Here is a 20,134-nt window from a genome sequence, read left to right on the forward strand (position 1 = left end):
AGAGATCAAAAAACAAAAGCAACCTCTAAGAATACACCTACTTTGGGCTACTCTCTTAAATCTGGTAACACTCTGAAAGCAGGAATTATTGATGTTATTTAAGATACAACTACCAAGAAACAGGTATATGAATGCATTTAATACTCTTTGTCTCTTGTGAAGAAAGGATTTGTCTTTCTGAAATCTGTAAACCAAGACAAAGAAGAGAAAGCCTCAGAAAAGTGATTTTTCCTTAACACCAGACAAAAACATCACTGCTTTCAAATGCTGTTTCTAAAGACCCAATTAGATGGTCTAACTCCTCTGCAGTTACATACTTTAGTATTTCAGAAAATGTCTTCCATCAATTATCCATCTAGAGTAAAACTGAGCAATATAATCGTGCCTCTTGTATTTCCCACATATCCCAGGGTCTTGGGCAGCAAAACAAATTATGCATAGAAGAAACATCTACCCTAAAATTACCAGTTCTACTTAGGACAACTGAACTTACATTCTCAAAAACGGAAAGTGAGAAAGCAACTGAAAAACCCCATTCCATCTCCTCTGTACCAGTTACAGATTATAAAAACCAAAAGATACAAGAAGACAAATTGTAATTTCTAAGTATGTTTCATAGCATCTTGCAGACTTGGCGGGGGGGGGGGGGGGGGGGGGGGGGGGGGGGGGGGATTATCATACACAAGTCAGAATTCAGACCACAGAATAAATGTGGTCGTTTCAGGAGAGAAAATCATATTCAGAATTGTTCAACGCTTTTGGAAAATAACCAGTACCGTGTAATGAAAAGCATTAAATATTTTAATGAGACCAAAGGAATCCAGTAACGTGTGAATGATAATTTAGTGGTCCAAAGTGCACAGTAGACAAACAAGTTCCACTGTCAACCTCCTAAATGATGTTTTGAAATAAGGAGGAACTTTAAGAAAGGAAATCACCTCAAAACATTCTGTTAAATTCAAAATTATTTTTTCTGAACTGAAAAACAAATCTGAGTTAATAAAAAATTGTTTCCATATGCAAATATACAGAGATGCAGTCCATCCCCTTCCCTCTCCATTTCCACTTCCCCTCGAGTGATTCCTTTCAAACAGCTATTTAAACAAGCACAGATGCTATCTGAAATGAAAACTTCCTTTCCATTCCCTAAGCTAAAGACAGCAGCTTTCTCAGGAAAGCGGAATAAAGCTCAGTCAACCCACAGTGCCTTAATTTCCGAAATGCTCTATGTTACCAAAATAAAAGCTAATATCCGAAGAAAGCAATTCCTTGTATACTTCACAAAGGAAAAAATAAAATCAGGAAAACAAAAAGGTGGAAAAAGAAAGGCAACTTAAAAGCAAACCACCACACCCTCAACTCCGCGTTGCAACCCGTCTGCCAGGGGCCTTTACCTTCATTTTCCATCGAAACTGCACTTGGGTTGATGGCTACAAAGTCTTTAGTGTCAGCCGCGGCCACACTGGGAATAGAGAGGAGAGGAGGACAAGGAAGAGAAGCCCCCGGAATCCCAGGCTGTCACCCCCTCTCCCGGCCACACGTCCCACGGCTGCTCCCACCACCCCTAGCAGCAGCATCTGCAAGAGAAACCAGGAGAAGCGGCGCTGACGACAGAGAGGGCGAGGAGGGAGACCCCCGCCCCGCCACCACGTCGGGAGCCCCCAGATCGCATGCCCACCCCCTCAGCCCCGCAACGCCCCCAGCTCAAGCCGGCGGGGCGGCGCCCTAGAGACACCCCCAAGCTGGGGTATCACCGGCCGCTCCCTCCCTCAGGACCTGGAAGTTTCTGGAAATGGGGGGCAATAGGTAATGCCGGTGCCCTCCCAAAGCCCCAGACCCCCTTCCTCCGGGCTGCGGGGGACTCACCCGCGAGGCTCGCGGGAGCGCCCCGCGTGCCTGGAGCGAAGAGGAGTGGCTCGCCGAGCGGCGGCGCCAGGCAAGAGCCTGCTCCCGGCGTCAGGAAGGAGCGAACGGGAGGGCGGTCGGGGAGGGGAAAGGAGAGGAGGTGAGGGGACCCGTCAGGGTCGGCCCGGCCGGCTCGGCGCGGCCGCGCTGGTCTGCTCCTGCCTCCGCCTCCTGCGCTCGGCCCCTCCCCGCCGCCCCCCGCCCCAGCACGCCCCGTACTCCCGGGCCCGCCGCGGACCGAGCTTTGTCGCTACTACTTCCGCTGCGAGAGGAGCGCGCGCCTGCGCACTCGCACGCACAGGCGCAGACGGCGGAAATGAAGCGAAGGCCGGGCCGCCCGCCCGAAAGGGCTCTGGTTGGGTGCGGAGCAGTCCCGTACGAGGGCGCGCTGGGCCCGAGCCCCGCCCCGGCCCTACCTTCCCTGTGGAGGCTCTTCGCTGACCCCTGGGACGGTACCTGCCCGTTTCTACGCACCCACTGGGCGCGAGGGTCGGAGACCCACCCGCTCCCCAGCCCCGGGCACGCATTCTCAAGAGGCAGCCGCGGGGTAGGGCCAAGCGGGCAGGTACGATCATGCTCCCTGTCCCCGAGGTATTTGAGCGCCCTCAACAAAGGCGACCTGGGAAGCCCCTCCCGTCGGGGTGGCCGTCACAATCTCGGCGGGCGACGCGAGGACCTCCGAGGGAAGGGGCGAACGCAGAGGGACTCTGGTGTTCTCACTGGGACTTCCCAACCTCACTTGCAGACCCCTGTTACAGCTGCTTTGCTCTGACTTGCGGGAGCAGGTCATCGCGGGGCGACTTCCCAAGGTTCTATCCCGCTAAGGGATCTGCTGAAGTGCCTGTGTGTAATGAGAAGGCAGGACTCAGCCTTTTCACGTGTGTGGAACCCGAAAGGTTGGAGCCACTAGAAACCGAGCGTCCAGGGGTGGAAGCCGAAGAACGGGAATTACCTCCAGCACTGGCTATGTCTTTTGCCACTTGAACCTTTCACTTGCTCAGCATCTCACCCAGACCCCCCAGTAAGTGACTTTTTTATGGACGGTTGATGTTAATAAACTTTGGCCCGGAACCGGAGACTAAACCTAAGTCTTCTCGCACCCAAATCCACTAGAGGGCAGGGCTACACCTTCTGAGTTCGACCGCATTCGCCACAAAGAACTGTAAAAACCGCAGGAGTCCTCCCTTGTGTGCTAGAGGTATTTTTCTCCATCACCACTTATTCTCATTAAAAAATTTGCCCCTTATCTCAGGTCCTGTAACACTTCCCGATATGTTCTCTGACCACATGTTCAACGTCAAAATAAATGGACCGGGTTACCTGTGTTCCCTATTTAACCCTGTGGAATTAGTCTAGGATCAAAAGTTCTGGACAGCTTTCTAGATTTACTTTTCAATGAAGATACGTTAAGATTTTATTCAACGAGGTCACTATTAAATTCCAAAACAAACCATAAAAATCAGGATGAACTAGTTTCTAGTCTTAGAGTTACTATCTATAACACACCTTTGGCTTACATGCTTAGGGATTTTTGCCCAGCCAACAGTGTTATAAACCTCATTTGTAAAACAAGGAATGTGCTATCTCTTGCTCAATGTTGTAATCAATTTGTAATGATTATTAGTTACTATACTTATTGGACCTTGACACCACAGCATTGTATTAAAAACATAAGCACGTAAAGTAGAAAATGTAAATGTAGACATTATTCGATATTAACATATGATCTTACAAAATTGAGGGTAATTTCCCTATACAAAATTTGATATTGGATTGCCTTAATTAGCTAAGACATTTTTCTTTTTTTATTGTTATTAACATATAATGTGTTATTTGTTTCAGGGGTACAGGTCTGTGATTCATCAGTCTTACTCAACACAAAGCACTCACCACAACACATACCCTCCCCAAAGACCATCACCCAGCTACCCCATACACCCCAAGCTCAGGCATTTTTTCTGAGGTAACTTCAGAATTATCTGTTGTGCACTGCAAAACCCCAGCATTAACACAGAATTCAAAACTAACTCCCCCAAAGATATATCACCCCATGGCTTAAACCTAAAGTAGCTTACAGTGGAATTTTACTTTTTGGTTGCCTAAATTGTGAAAGCCATTGTTCCTATAACTAAGGCAAAAAAGAAACTGGATAAAACCAGCTTTGTCCAGAAGAACTGTTACACACTGCCTGCATTCTTAATCCACCATCAGTCATCTCACAAACTCCTGGGCTTGGGAGCAGCAAAAAGCCTTTAAGGATAGCTAGTTCAACCCCTCAGCTGATCCTTCAGCCTTATCAACACATCTCCATAGAGTGATCCTCTGTTCTGTGTCTGAACACCTCTTCTACCAAGCTAGCCAACATCACTAGCACCAGCTTTGACTTCCTATGTAAATGAAAGATAGCATTTATTAACACTGTTCAAGCCAGAGCAGTGGGGAATGCTTGAGCCATAAGCTTCAGAAATCCTCTTCCTAAAAAGAAAGAAAAAGAAAAAAGAAATCCTCTTCCTTCTTTCAGCATTCTCTCCTCCGACCAGCTAACCTGCCATGAGACTTTTGTATTAGCAATCTCCACCTCCTCATCTTGGGGGAAGGGGACTAAAATACATGTACACTGCATTACATATATATACATTCACCTGTACATATACATACATATATATTATATTTTAGATACAGATGTATGCATAATAACTATCCTTTCCCTCAAAAGATTGTTGTGAGGATCTGATAAAGTGAAGACAGGTCGTAAATTATAGGCACTGTATAAGATTATACAGAGAAACAAGCAAAACAGACTATTAGCTAGCTAGAATGAGATTAATTAGATTAATGGCAATGAAATGTATTATGTTCAAGTTCCCTCTGTTTTCTTCTTTATGAATCAGTGCTCTAAAAATCTACTCATTTGGTTCTGAATATTTAACCTACAAAATTAATTAAATATATCTGATGCAAAAAGTGTTCCACATATGAGCAATAAAGGGGAATTTGTCAGGTACCTCTGCTTGGGGGAAATACTACAAATAGGGAAGATTGAGGAAGGATAGTCATGGTGTTCAAATTTTATTTATACTGTGCCTTATTACACAAAGGATGTGAGGCATCTTGTTATTAATAACAAATTTGATAGATGGCATTTTTATAAACCTGGATGATGAAGAAATATGTGGCCCTTTAGGATTTAAAAATTAACCTGGAAAAGGTTGTTTTAAAATCTTTCCTTAATGTTTTATTTTATTTTTTTTAAGATTTTATTTATTTATTTGAGAGAGAGAGAGACAGACAGAGCACAAGCAGGGGGAGGGGCAAACGGAAAGGGAGAAGCAGACTCCAAGCTGAGCAGGGAGCCTGATGTGGGACTCAATCACAGGACTTTGAGATCATGACCTGAGCCGAAGGCAGACACTTAACCTACTGAGCTACCCAGGCGCCCCTATTAATGTTTTATTTTAAAGGCTATTTTAACGTTGTTTTAAGTACCAAAGATTAATAGTTAAGGAATTTTACCTAGCTGCTAGAAAAAAAGTTGTCATTTTTTTTAAGGTAGATATTTTAAAAGCATATAAAGACACAGTGCTTTATTGTTATAAGCTAACCTATTCAAACAGAACAACAGAAGTATTTTTCTTCCTGTGAGAGAAAGGACATGCTAGGGGTCAAGTTGGGGGAAATACAGTCTTACTAAAAGAAGCATCATATCGAATCAGTGTCTAACAATCACCTGCCAGAATTGCTGTACATCTGCTTGGTTCTCTATCTTAGCTGTACTGGAAGAGTAAAAATTAGAAGCAAGAATAAAAATCAAATGAGCTCAAAAATGATCTACCTGTATTTGGTTGGCTTTACTAAGCACAGAGATACCCAAGTACTTTACAAATATTTTATCAGCCCACAAAATTGCATAGCTTCTACACTTGCTAGCATTTCCTTGCTGAAACTAGCAGAAGAAACTAGAGAATTGTAAGTGTGCTTTTTTAATTTTCAAAGTTTATATATGACTCAGTTTCCTCATTCAACAAGTTCTGAGCCTGTGGTGATATTTGGGATCTTTGGTATGTACTACCAATCTTCTGGATTGGAGGTGAGGGGTAGGTGGGAGCACAGATGAGGATAAGAAAGGGAAAGGGGGACGATTGGGTGGCTCAGTAGGTTAAGCATCTGCCTTCAGCTCAGGTCATGATCCCAGGGTCCTGGGATGGAGCCCCGCATCAGGCTCTCTGCTCAGCAGGGAGTCTGCTTCTCCCTCTGCCTCTGCCACTCCCTTGCTTGTGAGCTCTCTCTTGCTCACTCTCTCAAATAAATAAGAGCTTTAAAAAAAAAAAAAAGGGAAAGAGGAAGAGCAAAGTGAGTATGAGTCCCATATCCAGAAGTCATCTCTGGACTTCATTGTTTCCACGGAAAATAGACATACAATATTCCATATTATATACATGCCAAGATTTATCTTGAGGTAAAAATGTACCCATTTAAAGGATATTCTGTCTAGTTTCCAAACTGGCATAATTCATCTCTGGCCCAAAATCATTGGTCTGTAGTAAATATCTAATAAAGACCTATTGAATAAATGGGTAATCTGGAAAATGGTCATCATAAATACATATATGTTGTTGAATGAATAAACATTATCCCACTTTTTTTTTTTTAATATTTTATTTATTTGTCAGAGAGAGAGAGCGCACAAGCAGGGGAAGCAGCAGGCAACGGGAGAAGCAGGCTCCCCGCTGAGCAGGGAGCCTGATGTGGGACTCGATCCCAAGACCCTGGGATCAAAACCTGAGCTAAAGACAGACGCTTAGCCACCCAGGTGTCCCCCCACCTTTTTATTTTTTAAACATAATCCCACCTTTGATTTTGCTACTTGCTACCTGTGATCAAACTAAAACATGAGCTACTTTCCTATAAAGCAAAGAATTAAGGGATTTTCCAAGGTTTAAGATTGAACTTAAATCTCCGAACCACAAAGGGGTTAACTAGTACAACTTGGTCTAAACAAGAATAAGTCCTAATCATTGTAGGAAGTATTAAAAATTGAGCACTACTCAAAGCAGATGAAATTTCACACCCAGATTTTGAACCCAGATAACCATTTGAAATTAAAACATAACGATGTTGGGGCGCCTGGGTGGCTCAGTCATTGAGCGGCTGCCTTCGGCTCAGGTCATGGTCCCAGGGTCCTGGGATCGAGCCCCGCATCAGGCTCCCTGCTCCAGGGGAGCCTGTTTCTCCCTCTCCCCTCCCCCCCCACTTGTATTGTCTCTCTCTCTCTGTCAAATAAATAAATAAAATTTAAAAAAACAAAACAAAACAAAAAAAACATAATGATGTTGAGGTGGCTGCTTCCATGCACAAGCTGAGCTTGTGCTTTGGGTTTTGATGGCATGTATATCAATGCGTGACAAAGTCAAAAGCACTATCATGTCCTGCACGGTCTTCGGTTATTACCTTAAGTATCCAGGAATCTACTCTTAATTCTTGGACAAGACAGCTTGGAGACTAGGTATAAGCAACAGGCCTTAGAATAGCCAACTACACTAAGTTGCCACTGGCCAGCATTCTCCTCATTTTGTAAGCTTTACAGATAGGTTGGTTGTCATAAATTAGTTGAAACTATCAGACAGATTCCATATTATATCTGCTGATCCCTTGCTGTGTTGGCAGTAATAGCCTGGGCCCCCTACGTCCATTCAAATCCTCAATTTCACATCAGAAACATTTTCAATCTTTGTATACTGTGTTGCACACTGGAGAGAGCTTTGGGAAAGGTTGCTTTTCCTCAGACTACCAAAATGGTATGTTTTGCACTTAAAAGTTTTCTACCCCACCATTTTCTAGAAGTCAAATATTTTTTGCAAAGCTTGCATCTTTGCCTGAACTTGTCCCAAGTCCAGGCCCCCTGCAGAAATCATCCCTCTCCACCGTGCTTCCTATTGTGAGAACAAATGAGAAAAAAGGCACAAAAATGCCATTATGATAATAAATTAGAGAGGGAGATCAACAGCACAGAAATTGCCCAAGGTTTTATGAGGATTCTCAAGTTTAGCCCTGGACAGTCATGCAAGTCTACAGACCATATTCCTATTGAGCATACTACACAAAATAGGGAACCCACACCAAAGAGATGGTTTATGAAACAGCTAACAGAGAAAGGAGAAATGCAATTTGGCAAGATGGTTTATAAGATAGATGATAGAGAAGGAAAATTACAAATTGGCAGAAAGGAGTTCTTGCAACACAAGCAAACGGTTAAATCTTCAAGTTAGAAAATTCATCACTACAAATAATGATCAGATGGGAAATTAGATTAGCAGCATTTATATGTACCTTCAGACAACTTTATTTTTGCTTTCTTGGTTATAAAAGGCAAGGTTTATGTAGCTTATTTCAGAAGATATTAAAAATAACGATATTGCCAAATATTCTATATTTGGGGGATTAAGAAAATGGGGATTCTGGGGTGCCTGGGTGGCTCAGTCATTAAGCGTCTGCCTTCGGCTCAGGTCATGATCACGGGGTCCTGGGATCGAGCCCCACATCAGGCTCCCTGCACAGCAGGAAGCCTGCTTCTCCCTCCCCAACTCCCCCTGCTTGTGTTCCTTCTCTTAGCTGTGTCTCTCTCTGTCAAATAAATAAATAAAATCTTAAAAAAAAAAAAAATGGGGATTCTGGAAAGAAAGGGGAAAAAAGCTTTATACAGGCCAGGAACAAATAAGCTGAAGTGCAAATTTGGAGCTTGCACTGGCTCAAGCAGTCCCTAGTTCAAACAGTTGAATGCAAAACTATTTTCTAAGAAACTGCTACCTCAACCATAGGAATATTGGTATTCAAAATGAGCAGTGTCTCTCTCTAGAATATTGAACAGGAAGCTGACAGACTAAAAATGGCATCAGGCCCTATGAGGAGAGCAAAAGGAACTCTCTGTTACATTCCAAATGATAAAGTACATCTTGTAATGAATGTTACCAGTAATCCTCAAACATCCATTCCCCTCCAGGATCATTAGTCAAAATTAGTGTTTCTCAAAGTGTGGTCCCCACTACCAGCAGCATCAGCATCACTTGGGAACTCATTAGCAATGCAAATTATCAGATCCCACTCAGACCTACTGAGTCAGAAATTCTGGGTGGTTGGACTCCACAATCTGTGATTTAACAAGCCTTCCCTGTAATTTTGAATGTTTAGAAGTGCTGCAGCCACCTCATTACCCTACCTACCCCTCTTCCTCCAAAAAGCCAACACCAAGGATGGCAAAGCAGTGATCAGAGGAAGCCAAGTCCTTTAATGCATAATTAAGCTAACAAATGAGCCAATCCTGGATCCTGTCCTACCACAGAATGTCCTTTAATATGAGATAATAAACAATTATATTTTCTGTTTCTTGCAGCTGGAAGCATCCTAACTGATAGAGTCTTTTTTTTTTTTTTTAAGATTTTATTTATTTATTTGAGAGAGAGAATGAGAGAGAGAGCACATGAGAGGGGGGAGGGTCAGAGGGAGAAGCAGACTCCCTGGTGAGCAGGGAGCCCGATGCGGGACTCGATCCCGGGACTCCAGGATCATGACCTGAGCCGAAGGCAGTCGCTTAACCAACTGAGCCACCCAGGCGCCCTGATAGAGTCTTAAATGAGAAAAAAATCAGTTTGCTTTAGATAAATATTATTTGGTTGGCTGCTCTGATACAAGTTAAAAGAATTCAAAATACTATGACATATGCAAATGATAAAATGTTAAAGTACTTTAAATAGTAAAGGCAATGTTAATCAATGGGAAGTTACAGAATAAGATGTAAGTAAAAAAAAACTGAACAAGGGAGTATTGTCTGTTTTTTAAATTAGGTGATTTCCATATTAGCATATAAAGTTAAAAAATGGCTGTTAATTTCAGAAACTCCTTTGACAAATTTTACTTATTACTAATCAGGAGTATTTTTAAATTACGCTATTCTGCACATTATTCTTGAAAACTAGTTAGATTTCAGAATTTTCATTTTCTTATATAGTTGTGTGCCCTAGACCAGACTTTTTCTTGTTTAATTATTTTTTCTTGTTTACTCAGCTAATGACTACTTAGTGATAGATTCTACTGTGAAATTGCTAAAATAAAATTAAGTTTTCCATAGTCATTTTTTTCCAACAAACTTGATAAAAATATTTATTTTTTTTTAAGATTTTATTTATTTATTTGAGAGAGAGAATGAGAGAGAGAGCACATGAGAGGGAAGAGGGTCAGAGGGAGAAGCAGACCCCCCGCTGAGCAGGGAGCCCGATGCAGGGCTCGATCCCAGGACTCCAGAATCATGACTTGAGCCGAAGGCAGTCGCCCAACCAACTGAGCCACCCAGGTGCCCCAATATAAAAATATTTATTGTTTTGAGGTTTGCACATCAACTTTCTATTTTCTGACTTAGAGCAGTTAAAAAGCTATGACATTAAGAAAAAAAAAAAAACCTAAACATATTCTTCCCTAGTTTAAATGATTAAATCACTCATTTTAACCCTGAAAAGCACTTGGAAAGGTAAAGATTGCATACCTGATTAAAGAATTTGTATTACTTTTAGGGAAATGAGAATCATTTTTCACTGAACAGCTAACAAAACACATTTGTTTAGGGCTTTTCAGTTGACATTTCCATGTACATAATTAAATTTAATCCTCACAACCCTGTAAGGTAAGCAGACTAGATCTTGTTAATTGCTTTTTATAGCTAACAAGGCTAGGACTCAACACAGGTGAAACTCTTTGAACAAGAATTTCTCAATATTGGGAGCCTGGGTAGCTCAGTCGGTTAAACGTCTGCCTTCAGCTCAGGTCATGATCCCAGGGTCCTGGGATCAAGTCCCACATGGGGCTCCTTGCTCAGCAGGAAGCCTGTTTCTCCCTCTCCCTCCGGCTGCCACTCCCCCTGCTTGTGCTCTCTCTCCCCTCCCCACCCCATGTCAAATAAATAAATAAAATCTTTTAAAAAAAAATAATTTCTCCCTATTCAACGTCAAAGCCAGGAGTCCAATATCCATCTTGGCTCCTATTTCCTTAAAGCTACCTCAGTGACCTACTAGAGAATATGTGAGAAGCTGCCCTGCTTATTGAATTACCTTTTACAATTTATCATTTTGTTTTGTTGCATCTTTCAACTCAATGGGGCACCCTGAAACCTTGATGGCCATTAATTCCTGAGCCTAGAATATCTGCCCCATAGCTCATTTAAGAATGGTATTAATTAATAAGGACTTGATTTTACAACATGCTTGGTCATTGTCCACATCTATTCACTTGTTCTTATTTAACCTTTGGACACTGGGGAAATCATGCTCCAAGCAGAAGCTATTCTAGAATCCCTTGGGTTTATCTTCTCAGAGTTGAAATTACTGCTAAAATGGAAGTATAATCCTAACAGTAAATAATTACAGACAGGCATTTTAGAGAGATTATTCAATAGGTAATTGAGACAAGTTCATTAACATGCTTTATTGAAAAATCAACAAAATACATATTAAACGCATGTCGTAAGGATCTAAAAGCCACTGAACAGTATAGGAATACTCATTTTATTCCAAGTGGTAAATTTTTCTTTCTTCTGATCTTATAATTATATTTATATATTAACCAGAATAGGGGTAAGGTAAAATTGAGTGATTTTGTTTTTAATGTTGAGATTTCATAATAGTTTTAGGGGATGCCTGGGTGGCTCAGTTTGTTAAGCATCTGCCTTCATGATCCCAGGGTTTTGGGATTGAGTCCCACAGCAGGGAGCCTGCTTCTCCCTCTGCCTGCCACTCCCCCTGCTTGTGCTCGCTCTCTTTCTCTCTCTGGCAAAAAATAAAATCTTAAAAAAAAAAAAAAGACTTCATATGGAGGACATACAATGATTACACCTTTTTTATATTCCGTTATTTAAATCAACAATTATAATTCTCAGTTGCCACATCACTTCAATCAGTAAACAGCTACAGAAGAAGGAATTAAAAAGATAAAAACATATTTTAGATTACTCTTATGATGAGGTATAAAAGCAGGAGAATGTTCACCTTTAGCCCAGAAGGCTGACCTATAGCCTGCATAATTTTGATAAGGATGAAATACGTACTGGTTGCTACATATATAAAGTGTCTCATGACCGCCTGTACATTTCACTGATAGTTAATACCAAGCTGAATGATAAGCACCAGAGAAATATTGAGAAAGCAGTTCTACGAGTAGAAATTCAAAGAAAACGTTCATGATCTAATACTCCCTACACCTCCCCCTTGAGCACTAGGCATATAACCACCAGCTACATACAGCAAAACTACAGCTCTTTCAGCCCATAGGTCCGGTCCCTGTGCTACTTAAATAAACTTACTAAGTTGTACCATAAAACGTCTCAAGAATTCTTTCTTGACCATCTCGCTCAACACTTATGGCAAGACACTGTTCAATGACTTCTTGCATTACTAAGGATTATATAACACTACTAGGCATAGGGCAGCTATGGTTGAAAATGGCCAGTTAAGAATCTATGAAGCTTTAAATCATCATCACTATCCCCCGGCTTTGGCAGTGACTCTCCATCTTCCAAATGGCATACATGCTTGAGAAGGTGTAAACCCTGTGAGCTTTGATTTTTGAAAATATGCATCACCAAATGAGCTATATCGGTTTGCAGCAGTGGTTCTCAAACTGTGCTCCCTACCACCCCCGGGAACTTTTTAGAAGTGCAAATTCTGAGGCCCCACCTCAGACCTACTGAATTAGCAACTCTAGGGGTAGGGCCCTGCATCCTATTATTTAGTCCTTCAGGTGATTCCAGTGCTAAAATTTGAACACTGATTTACAGGAAACTTAAAACTTTCATCTAAAAATATTTTGATCATGCCAATAGTCCTCAAGTCTGAAAAATTAGCATGAGAGTGTATATCAGTATTTTAAACCTCTCCAGCATTTCCCCAAAAATGAATTAAATTCTTAAAAAAATTGCCTCGGGGGTGCCTGGGTGGCTCAGTTGGTTAAGCGACTGCCTTTGGCTCGGATCACGATCCTGGAGTCCCTGGATCGAGTCCCGCATCGGGCTCCCTGCTCGGCGGGGAGTCTGCTTCTCCCTCTGACCCTAACCCCTCTCATGTGCTCTCTCTCATTCTCTCTCTCTCAAATAAATAAATAAAATCTTAAAAAAAAAATTGCCTTAAAGTTATAGGACTTTGACCTTCTTTGAGTAGATACCTGTTGGCCTAAAATGAGTTATTTTGAATGACCAGGGGAAAGGACTATACAAGTATAAAGAGATCACATTTTTCCCCCCTTAAATAACTGTGAGCATCGTATCAGCATAGCCACAGTTTGGTAGGGAGGAAAACAAAAATTAGAGGGTCAATGCACAGGCAATGGAGTTATAGTTGTGTTGTCAGCTATAAATCAGTCCTTGTTTTCTTATTTCAGGTCAGGACCTTTGGAACAATGTGTCTTTGACCAGATGTATCAACCTTAAGCAGCCTGGTTAGATGAAAGAAGTGGGGGAAAACTTCCTAAGTAGAAAAAAAGCTTTCTATTGAAACAGTGTATTCCTTAGAGAAATAGTTTCAGCCTTTAAAAACAAAACATTGAAAATAAAGCTGTATAACATTTCAGAGACTATAAAATTTTTTCTAAAGTACATTATACAGAAATTATATGTTGGGGATAGAGCAAAAGGATCATTTTTAAGACTAATGAAATAGGGTTTTACACTACCTAATTGGTGTAAACAGTTTGATTACAAACTATGCACTTTTAAGACCAAAATACTTCTGTGATGTGCTTTATTTTTTTTGAGATGTACTTACAGGCCATAGCCTAGTATAGTGGTAAATATTATAATAGGGTTTATGGTATAGGACACAATTATAAGGACTGCTTACATTAAGGGCAGTTATTTGCAGAACAAAGGAAGAAGAGTAAAATGAGTTAAGAATTTCTACTAAGGGGCACCTGGGTGGCTCAGTCATTAAGCGTCTGCCTTTGGCTCAGGTCATAATCCCAGGGTCCTGGGATGGAGCCCCACATCGGGCTCCCTGCTCGGCGGGAAGCCTGCTTCTCCCTCTCCCACTCCCCCTGCTTGTGTTCCCTCTCTCCTGTCTCTCTGTCAGATAAATAAATAAAATCCTAAAAAAAAAAAAAAAAAAAAAGAATTTCTACTAAGAGGATGGGGCACCTTGGTGAAGCAGTCCTCCGTTAAGTGACCAACTCTTGATTTCGGCTCATGTCAGAATCTCAGGGTTGTGAGATCGAGCCCCGTGTTGGGCTCCACACTGAGTGTGGAGTCTGCTTGAGATTCTCTTTCTCCCTCTGCCCCTCCCCCTGCTCACACACTACCTCTCTCTCAAATAAATAAATATATCTTAAAAAAAAAAAAAGAGGATATACATGAGAAAACTGGGCATTTGAATACATCACCAAGGAGCAAAATACAGCAAAGATATCCAACATAAAGGTGATTTTATCCAGAGACAAGTTACAGTAACTATGTTATAATTGCAGATAACAGATGAGTTTGCAATAGCTTGATTAGATCTCAATGAATTCTTAAGGACTTTCTTTCGTGCTATAATCTTTCTACGATGTAGTCTTTAACAGCAATAACATGTTTTTTTCTCTATGTGTGTTAACTGCCCTGCTTGGAAGGATAGTAAACAGTGTGTTTAATATTAATTACACCAATATAGGAGTTTTGAGGTCTGTAGCATTTGCAAATTATTCCGTTACAAATAACAAGTCCTTTGCAAATATAAATGGGCATATGGGTGGGGGACCTTTGAGATTTAACAGTATCAGAACATCTCCATCTTCATAGTGCTACTTACTGTAGAGCAAAATACACTGAAAGAACATCCTCCATCCAAGAACATCCTCTATCTCATTCGATGGAGTTGGGAGTTCAAGCTGCCCAGAATAGGACCACATACAACATTACTTTTAAAGCTACCCTATGGCATGGACTCTTGTGTATTATGTATGGTATAAATACCATTTTTTGTGTTATACCATTCCTCCAGAGCTGGATTCTCTTGGAAACCAAATAAACTTAAATTTCAGGGCCCTTCATTCACAGGGGCCCCTTTCAAGGCCCTTAAAGAGACTCTAGCAATGTTCTCATGGTCTTATGGTTTGGTAAAATTTGCAAAGGATATTTTTATTGCAATTGATTTTAGAGTTACTCTTTTTGCTGACTTTTCCTTCTTTACACTTCTCCTATCAAGCAGCATTGGGGCACCCAAGGGCAAAATTTTGGATCTGGCTTAAAAGAAGTTGAGATAGGGATGTGTTTAGATTTCATTTGGATTTAGGGAGGTACACAAATGTGGCTTGTAGTCCTATCTGTATATGGCTAAGTTATTGCTGGCTGTCTTGGTAGAGAAAGGACATCCAAGAATATTTCTACTCCCTACTATTCTAAATCACAAGGCCTGAAATCTTTGTATAAATGCATCCCCTGGTGCCCAGCACCTGAAGTATGCAAGTGGAGAAAGAGCCAGAAGCTAGTCCCATGGAACTTTTCTATACTCAAATAAAAAACAAATATAAATTAACTATATTAAAGGAGTATCTGGATTATTTTTTTATAATATCTTTAGAGAATGTGAAGTGGTGATTAAAAAAATCTGAAGCCCAAAAATGTAGAAACAAAACACCTTAGGATGCATTACTTATTAAAACACTTATTTTTCCAGATTTTGTGATCTCAAATTTGTCACCCAAATTTGTAATTTGTTGTCATTTCTTATTCTATTCTAATAGCCAATTTGTCTCTAATTTAGTATTTACAATTTCGTATTCTTTTTCTTAGAAGAAGTTCCCCAAATTGAATAACTTTCAGACCTCTGTTAAAAAGGGACAGCAGGCCCAAAATGGAGTTATTTATGCTAAGTCTCACGTCACGAAACTGAGACTTAATACCCAATTTAATTATACTTTTAGCATCTCCCAGGAATGGAATCTTAAATTAGTCATCTGGAACCACCTGGTCACTAGTGAGGTACCGGGCCTGATAGACCCCTGCCGTCCCCTGAAGGAAGATGACCTTGCCACAACCAATCTGCTTCTTTACTAGTATAACTTCCTTATCCCTTTCCCTTCTGCCTGTAAAACTCTTTCATTTTATATATCTTCCCAGATCTAGATGGGATGCTGACCAATTCATGAATTGTTGAAGAAAGCCAGTAAGGTCTTTAAAATGTACTCAGTTGAATTTGGTTTTTAACATTTGTTGGCTGCAGTGGGATCCAAAGGAAATTCCTGATGGATTCTGGGACAACAAGAAACACAGTTCTCTTTCTCAACATTTCTGAAGGCCGTGGATAAATTCCTCTCCATTCTGATCCCTGTCATCTTTGTTTGTTTGTTTGTTTTTAATTTTATTTATTTGAAAAAGAGTATGAGCTGTTGTTGTGGGGGACAGGGGCAAAGGGGGAGGGAGAGGGATAAGCAGCCTCCCCACTTAGTGTGGAGCAGGACTCAGGACTGAGCCACCCAGGCACCCCAGTGAGCTCTGCTGTCTTTGTATTGAGCTTCTTATCTAATTGGCTTTCTATTCCAGGTCAACAGGTCAGTTTAGACAGACAAAAGGCTCTAAAAGAATGCCAGTTCTTAGCTCTTGGTTCAGTCCACAATTCCCAGTCCAGGGCTTGGCGGGTCAGTTTGAGCTGGCAGAATGTTCTACCTAGAACCCAAGTCTTTAACCCTGTTTGTCCACAGTTCCTCATTTGATTGGAATCCCAGTCCACAGTTCCCATTTGTTGGGGTATGCAGGTTCAGTCCTTTCCCCAGTCCCCAATTCCATGTTGGGAATTGCTGGTGGACATACAAGGCCTTTTATTGGCCAGTCCACAATAATATCTCTTTGGTTATTTCGGTATGTTAATGTTCTTGTTTGTATTGTTTTGTGTAGGTAAAGGCCACTGCTAAAGTCAATCTCAGAAGCCAAAAGCCACAAAGTTGGTAGGCATGAGTTAAGCACTTAAAAGCTTTTCAAATGCTCACCACTTACTTCTAAGACTCCCATATTTGGTAAGTTGGTCATGGAAGAGGTTAGACTGACACTAGGTCACCTGCCAACTTCAAGAAAATTTCTGTGCGGTAAGGTACACCGTAAAACACCACACATCCCAAACCTACTATCACATCCCTCTTAGGTATTAATTTGGTTCCCAGAGACCCAAGGTGTAGCTAAAGAAATAGGATCCTTAAGTTCCAAAAAGTTCAGTGTGCCACCTTCTAGCTCACCTGCTTATTTTATGTATAAGAACTATGATCCCAGAAACTGTAGATATCCACCAAAATGGCAGTCTTACTAACAACAACTTAAAATTACAATGGCCGTAATGGGGACTATACCAATTAGATGAGATTGTTCATTTAAGAAGTGTACTTGAAAGCAACGGTTTCTAAATCAAACTAACAGAACTGGATACCTACTTTAATTGGCATGCAGAAGCCTCCAAAAACTTCAAAATTCCAAAGTACCTTCATTGAAAGATTTGTTACAAAAGGCTAATGTAAAATTATAGATATAAGAGACACCCAAAACAAAAGATTGTAAGACTGATGTCACTCCTACTGCTCCCGTCTATCCTTCTTTATTTGAGTATGCTTTCTAATAATCCTCTGTCTGAATTGTCTTTGCACTCTGAAGAGACTACAAGACTATTAACAAAAGTCCCCACCGAGGCAGTGGTCGTCCAAATGCCCCACATCTACCTTTGAAGGAGGACCCTCTATATGGGCTCTTCTAGGGTTGAGAGGACTCTGAAGGATTTTCTGGTAAACTGCTACAGTTTACAGTTTCCCTTAAACAGCCAAGGGAAACTAAAAATTAATGGAAAGCCTTACCAAATATTGGTAAATACTGGAACCTACAGATGGGATCCTGGGAAAAGTTAGCAGAAGCCCCCAAAGGGTAAGAATTCTTACCAGAGTCAGCTCTCCCAAATCTGCCTATAATGCCTGGTGGAAGTAGGAAAATAAAATTTCACGTTGTCCCTTCCTCTCCAAATCCAGACTCATTGTTTATTAATCTCTTCTCTCTCAGGGACAGCCATTACCTTCTTATTTGTCTTGTTTGTGTTCTGAGAATTTCACTTGGTAACTGTCTGAGAATCCCAAAATATAGCCAGACAGGAATGTGGGTTGTACCCCATTTGTGGTTAGATATGGCTGGACAGAAATGTGGGTTAAACTCCATTTGTGGCTAGGGTCCTACCAAACTACTGCTGGCCCTCAGAGAAATTATCTAAGTCTTTCTTTCTTTCTTTTGTACCCTCTTTGAGGATGCCTCTTACATCCAAGGGGTTGTTCAATACTGCCAGGAATATTTACTCTTTTTTTTTTTTTAAGATTTTATTTATTTATTTGACAGAGAGAGAGAGAGCGCATGAGAGCAGGAGCAGAAGCAGGGGGAGTGGGAAAGGGAGAAGCAGGCTTCCCGCGGAGCAGGGAGCCCGATATGGGACTTGATCCCAGGACCCTGGGATCATGACCGGAGCTGAAGGCAGACGCTTAATGACTGAGCCACTCAGGCGCCCCAGGAATATTTACTCTTTATCGCAGCTGAAAACTGAGAAGGTATCTGAAAGGACTTTTTTCAAAGTTTCTCTGTGCTCAGAAATTGGCCAAATTGGAAGCTGATATTCAGAGCCTGATAGAACTTTTTAAATGCCTTTTTTCTTTTTAATTTATCTGACAGAGAGAGATACCGCGAGAGAGGAAACACATGCAGGGGGAGTGGGAGAGGGAGAAGCAGGCTTCCTGCTGAGCAGAGAGCCCAACGCGGGGCTAGATCCCAGGACCCTGACCATGACCTGAGCCGAAGGCCAGACGCTTAACGACTGAGCCACCCAGGTGCCCCTTAAATGCCTTTTCTAGGCTAAATATACCCAGAGAGAAATATACTTTCTGAAGTCTTTCTGAAAGGATTTACTAAAACATTCCAAAACAAAGCTCTAAATCCAGAACATAAGAATCTTTTTTATTTCCATCTTAGTTGAAGATCTCCCGGACATAAAGGGGCAAACTAAAGATAATGTAGTTGGATGAATGGTTAAGCCCCTTGACATCATTTAGGCTCCAACCCAGTTCTTTGAGGAATTAAAAGCAACTTTCCCTATCTTAGAAAACTGCAAAACCAGAAATACAGCTCTAGAAACAATTCAAAGCCTACCTCTCCTTTTTACCAATCCCAAAACCTCTCCTATTCATCTCAAAAGGCTTGTAATTATTGTAAAAATTCTGGCCTTCAGGAACAAAAGTTCTTTCTGGAGGAACTTACATTCTTTCCCTGTGCTTTTTAAGATGTAAATGTCCTACCTGGTCTCCTCCAGGAACTTTTATCTAGGCCATCTCTTTGACATGCATACTTCAGGGAGGAAATTCTCATCAGAAGGAAAAAAGAGGGGAAAGGCTGTTTGGAACTTAGGTGAATTTTTTTATTCACCTAAGACAAGACATTTATCTTGTCTTCACAATATTAGTAAACAAAACAAAACAAAACTGTAGCTATCTGAGCACATAAACTTAACTTACTCCACCTGCCAGCAATACAATTTGAATCCAATTTCATTTATAACTAATGAGTTTTGGGGGCACCTGGCTGGCTCAGTTGGTGGAGCATGTGACTCTTGATCTCAGGGTTGTGAGTTAAAGCCCCACGCTGGGTGTAGAGCTTATTCAAAAAGTAAACAATTAAAAAACATTTTTAAAAAGTAAACAAACTTAACAATTTTTAAAACATAACAAGTTTTTGGGGCTCCTGAGTGGCTCAGTCATTAAGCGTCTGCCTTTGGCTCAGGTCATGATCCCAGGGTCCTGGGATCGAGCCCCGCATCCGGCTCCCTGCTCGGCGGGAAGCCTGCTTCTCCCTCTCCCACTCCCCCTGCTTGTGTTCCCTCTCTCTCTGTGTCTCTCTCTGTCAAATAAATAAATAAAATCTTAAAAATAATGATGAGTTTTCTATTATTTGGCTAAAATTTTTTTTTTTTAAGATTTTTTATTTATTTATCTGAGAGAGAGAATGGGAGACAGAGAGCATGAGAGGGGGAGGATCAGAGGGAGAAGCAGACTCCCCGCTGAGCAGGGAGTCCAATGCGGGACTCGATCCCGGGACTCCAGGATCATGACCTGAGCCGAAGGCAGTTGCCCAACCAACTGAGCCACCCAGGCGCCCTTGGCTAAAATTTTATAACCGAAAATATAAGTTCTCTGTTTGTATGTATCTGTATATTTA

The 20,134-nt window shown here is 41.3% G+C and overlaps 1 protein-coding gene and 1 long non-coding RNA gene across 20 annotated transcripts in view; one reads left to right on the forward strand and one right to left on the reverse strand.

Annotated features, from left to right (window-relative positions):
• Window positions 1-20,134, reverse strand: part of ATP2C1 (ATPase secretory pathway Ca2+ transporting 1) — a 165,100-nt gene that overhangs the window by 126,336 nt on the left and 18,630 nt on the right. For 2 of the 15 annotated variants that reach the window (XM_064587926.1, XM_064587943.1), the window contains exons 1-2: window positions 1,867-2,122; window positions 1,395-1,577 (exon numbers count right to left, since the gene is read on the reverse strand). The exons of 11 other annotated variants lie outside the window; for them this stretch is intronic. In XM_064587926.1, coding sequence (XP_064443996.1) covers window positions 1,395-1,400 — 6 coding nt within the window. In that variant the 5' untranslated portion in view covers window positions 1,401-1,577; window positions 1,867-2,122. Of the gene's footprint in view, window positions 1-1,394; window positions 1,578-1,866; window positions 2,123-20,134 lie in introns of those variants that run through there. 2 more of the 15 variants (XM_064587936.1, XM_064587950.1) reach the window with 1 other exon arrangement.
• LOC135364078 (uncharacterized) overlaps window positions 2,209-20,134 on the forward strand; it is a 57,763-nt gene continuing 39,837 nt past the window's right edge. For 4 of the 5 annotated variants that reach the window (XR_010410554.1, XR_010410549.1, XR_010410553.1 and 1 more), the window contains exon 1: window positions 2,226-3,103. This is a non-coding gene — a long non-coding RNA (uncharacterized LOC135364078). Of the gene's footprint in view, window positions 3,104-20,134 lie in introns of all 5 variants that reach the window. The other variant, XR_010410551.1, reaches the window with a different exon arrangement.

The sequence above is a fragment of the Mirounga angustirostris genome, unplaced genomic scaffold, assembly GCF_029215605.1.
Source record: "Mirounga angustirostris isolate CCGP_5_RB_7025 unplaced genomic scaffold, mMirAng1.0.hap1 SCAF_1, whole genome shotgun sequence".
Classification (NCBI taxonomy): Eukaryota; Metazoa; Chordata; class Mammalia; order Carnivora; family Phocidae; genus Mirounga; species Mirounga angustirostris.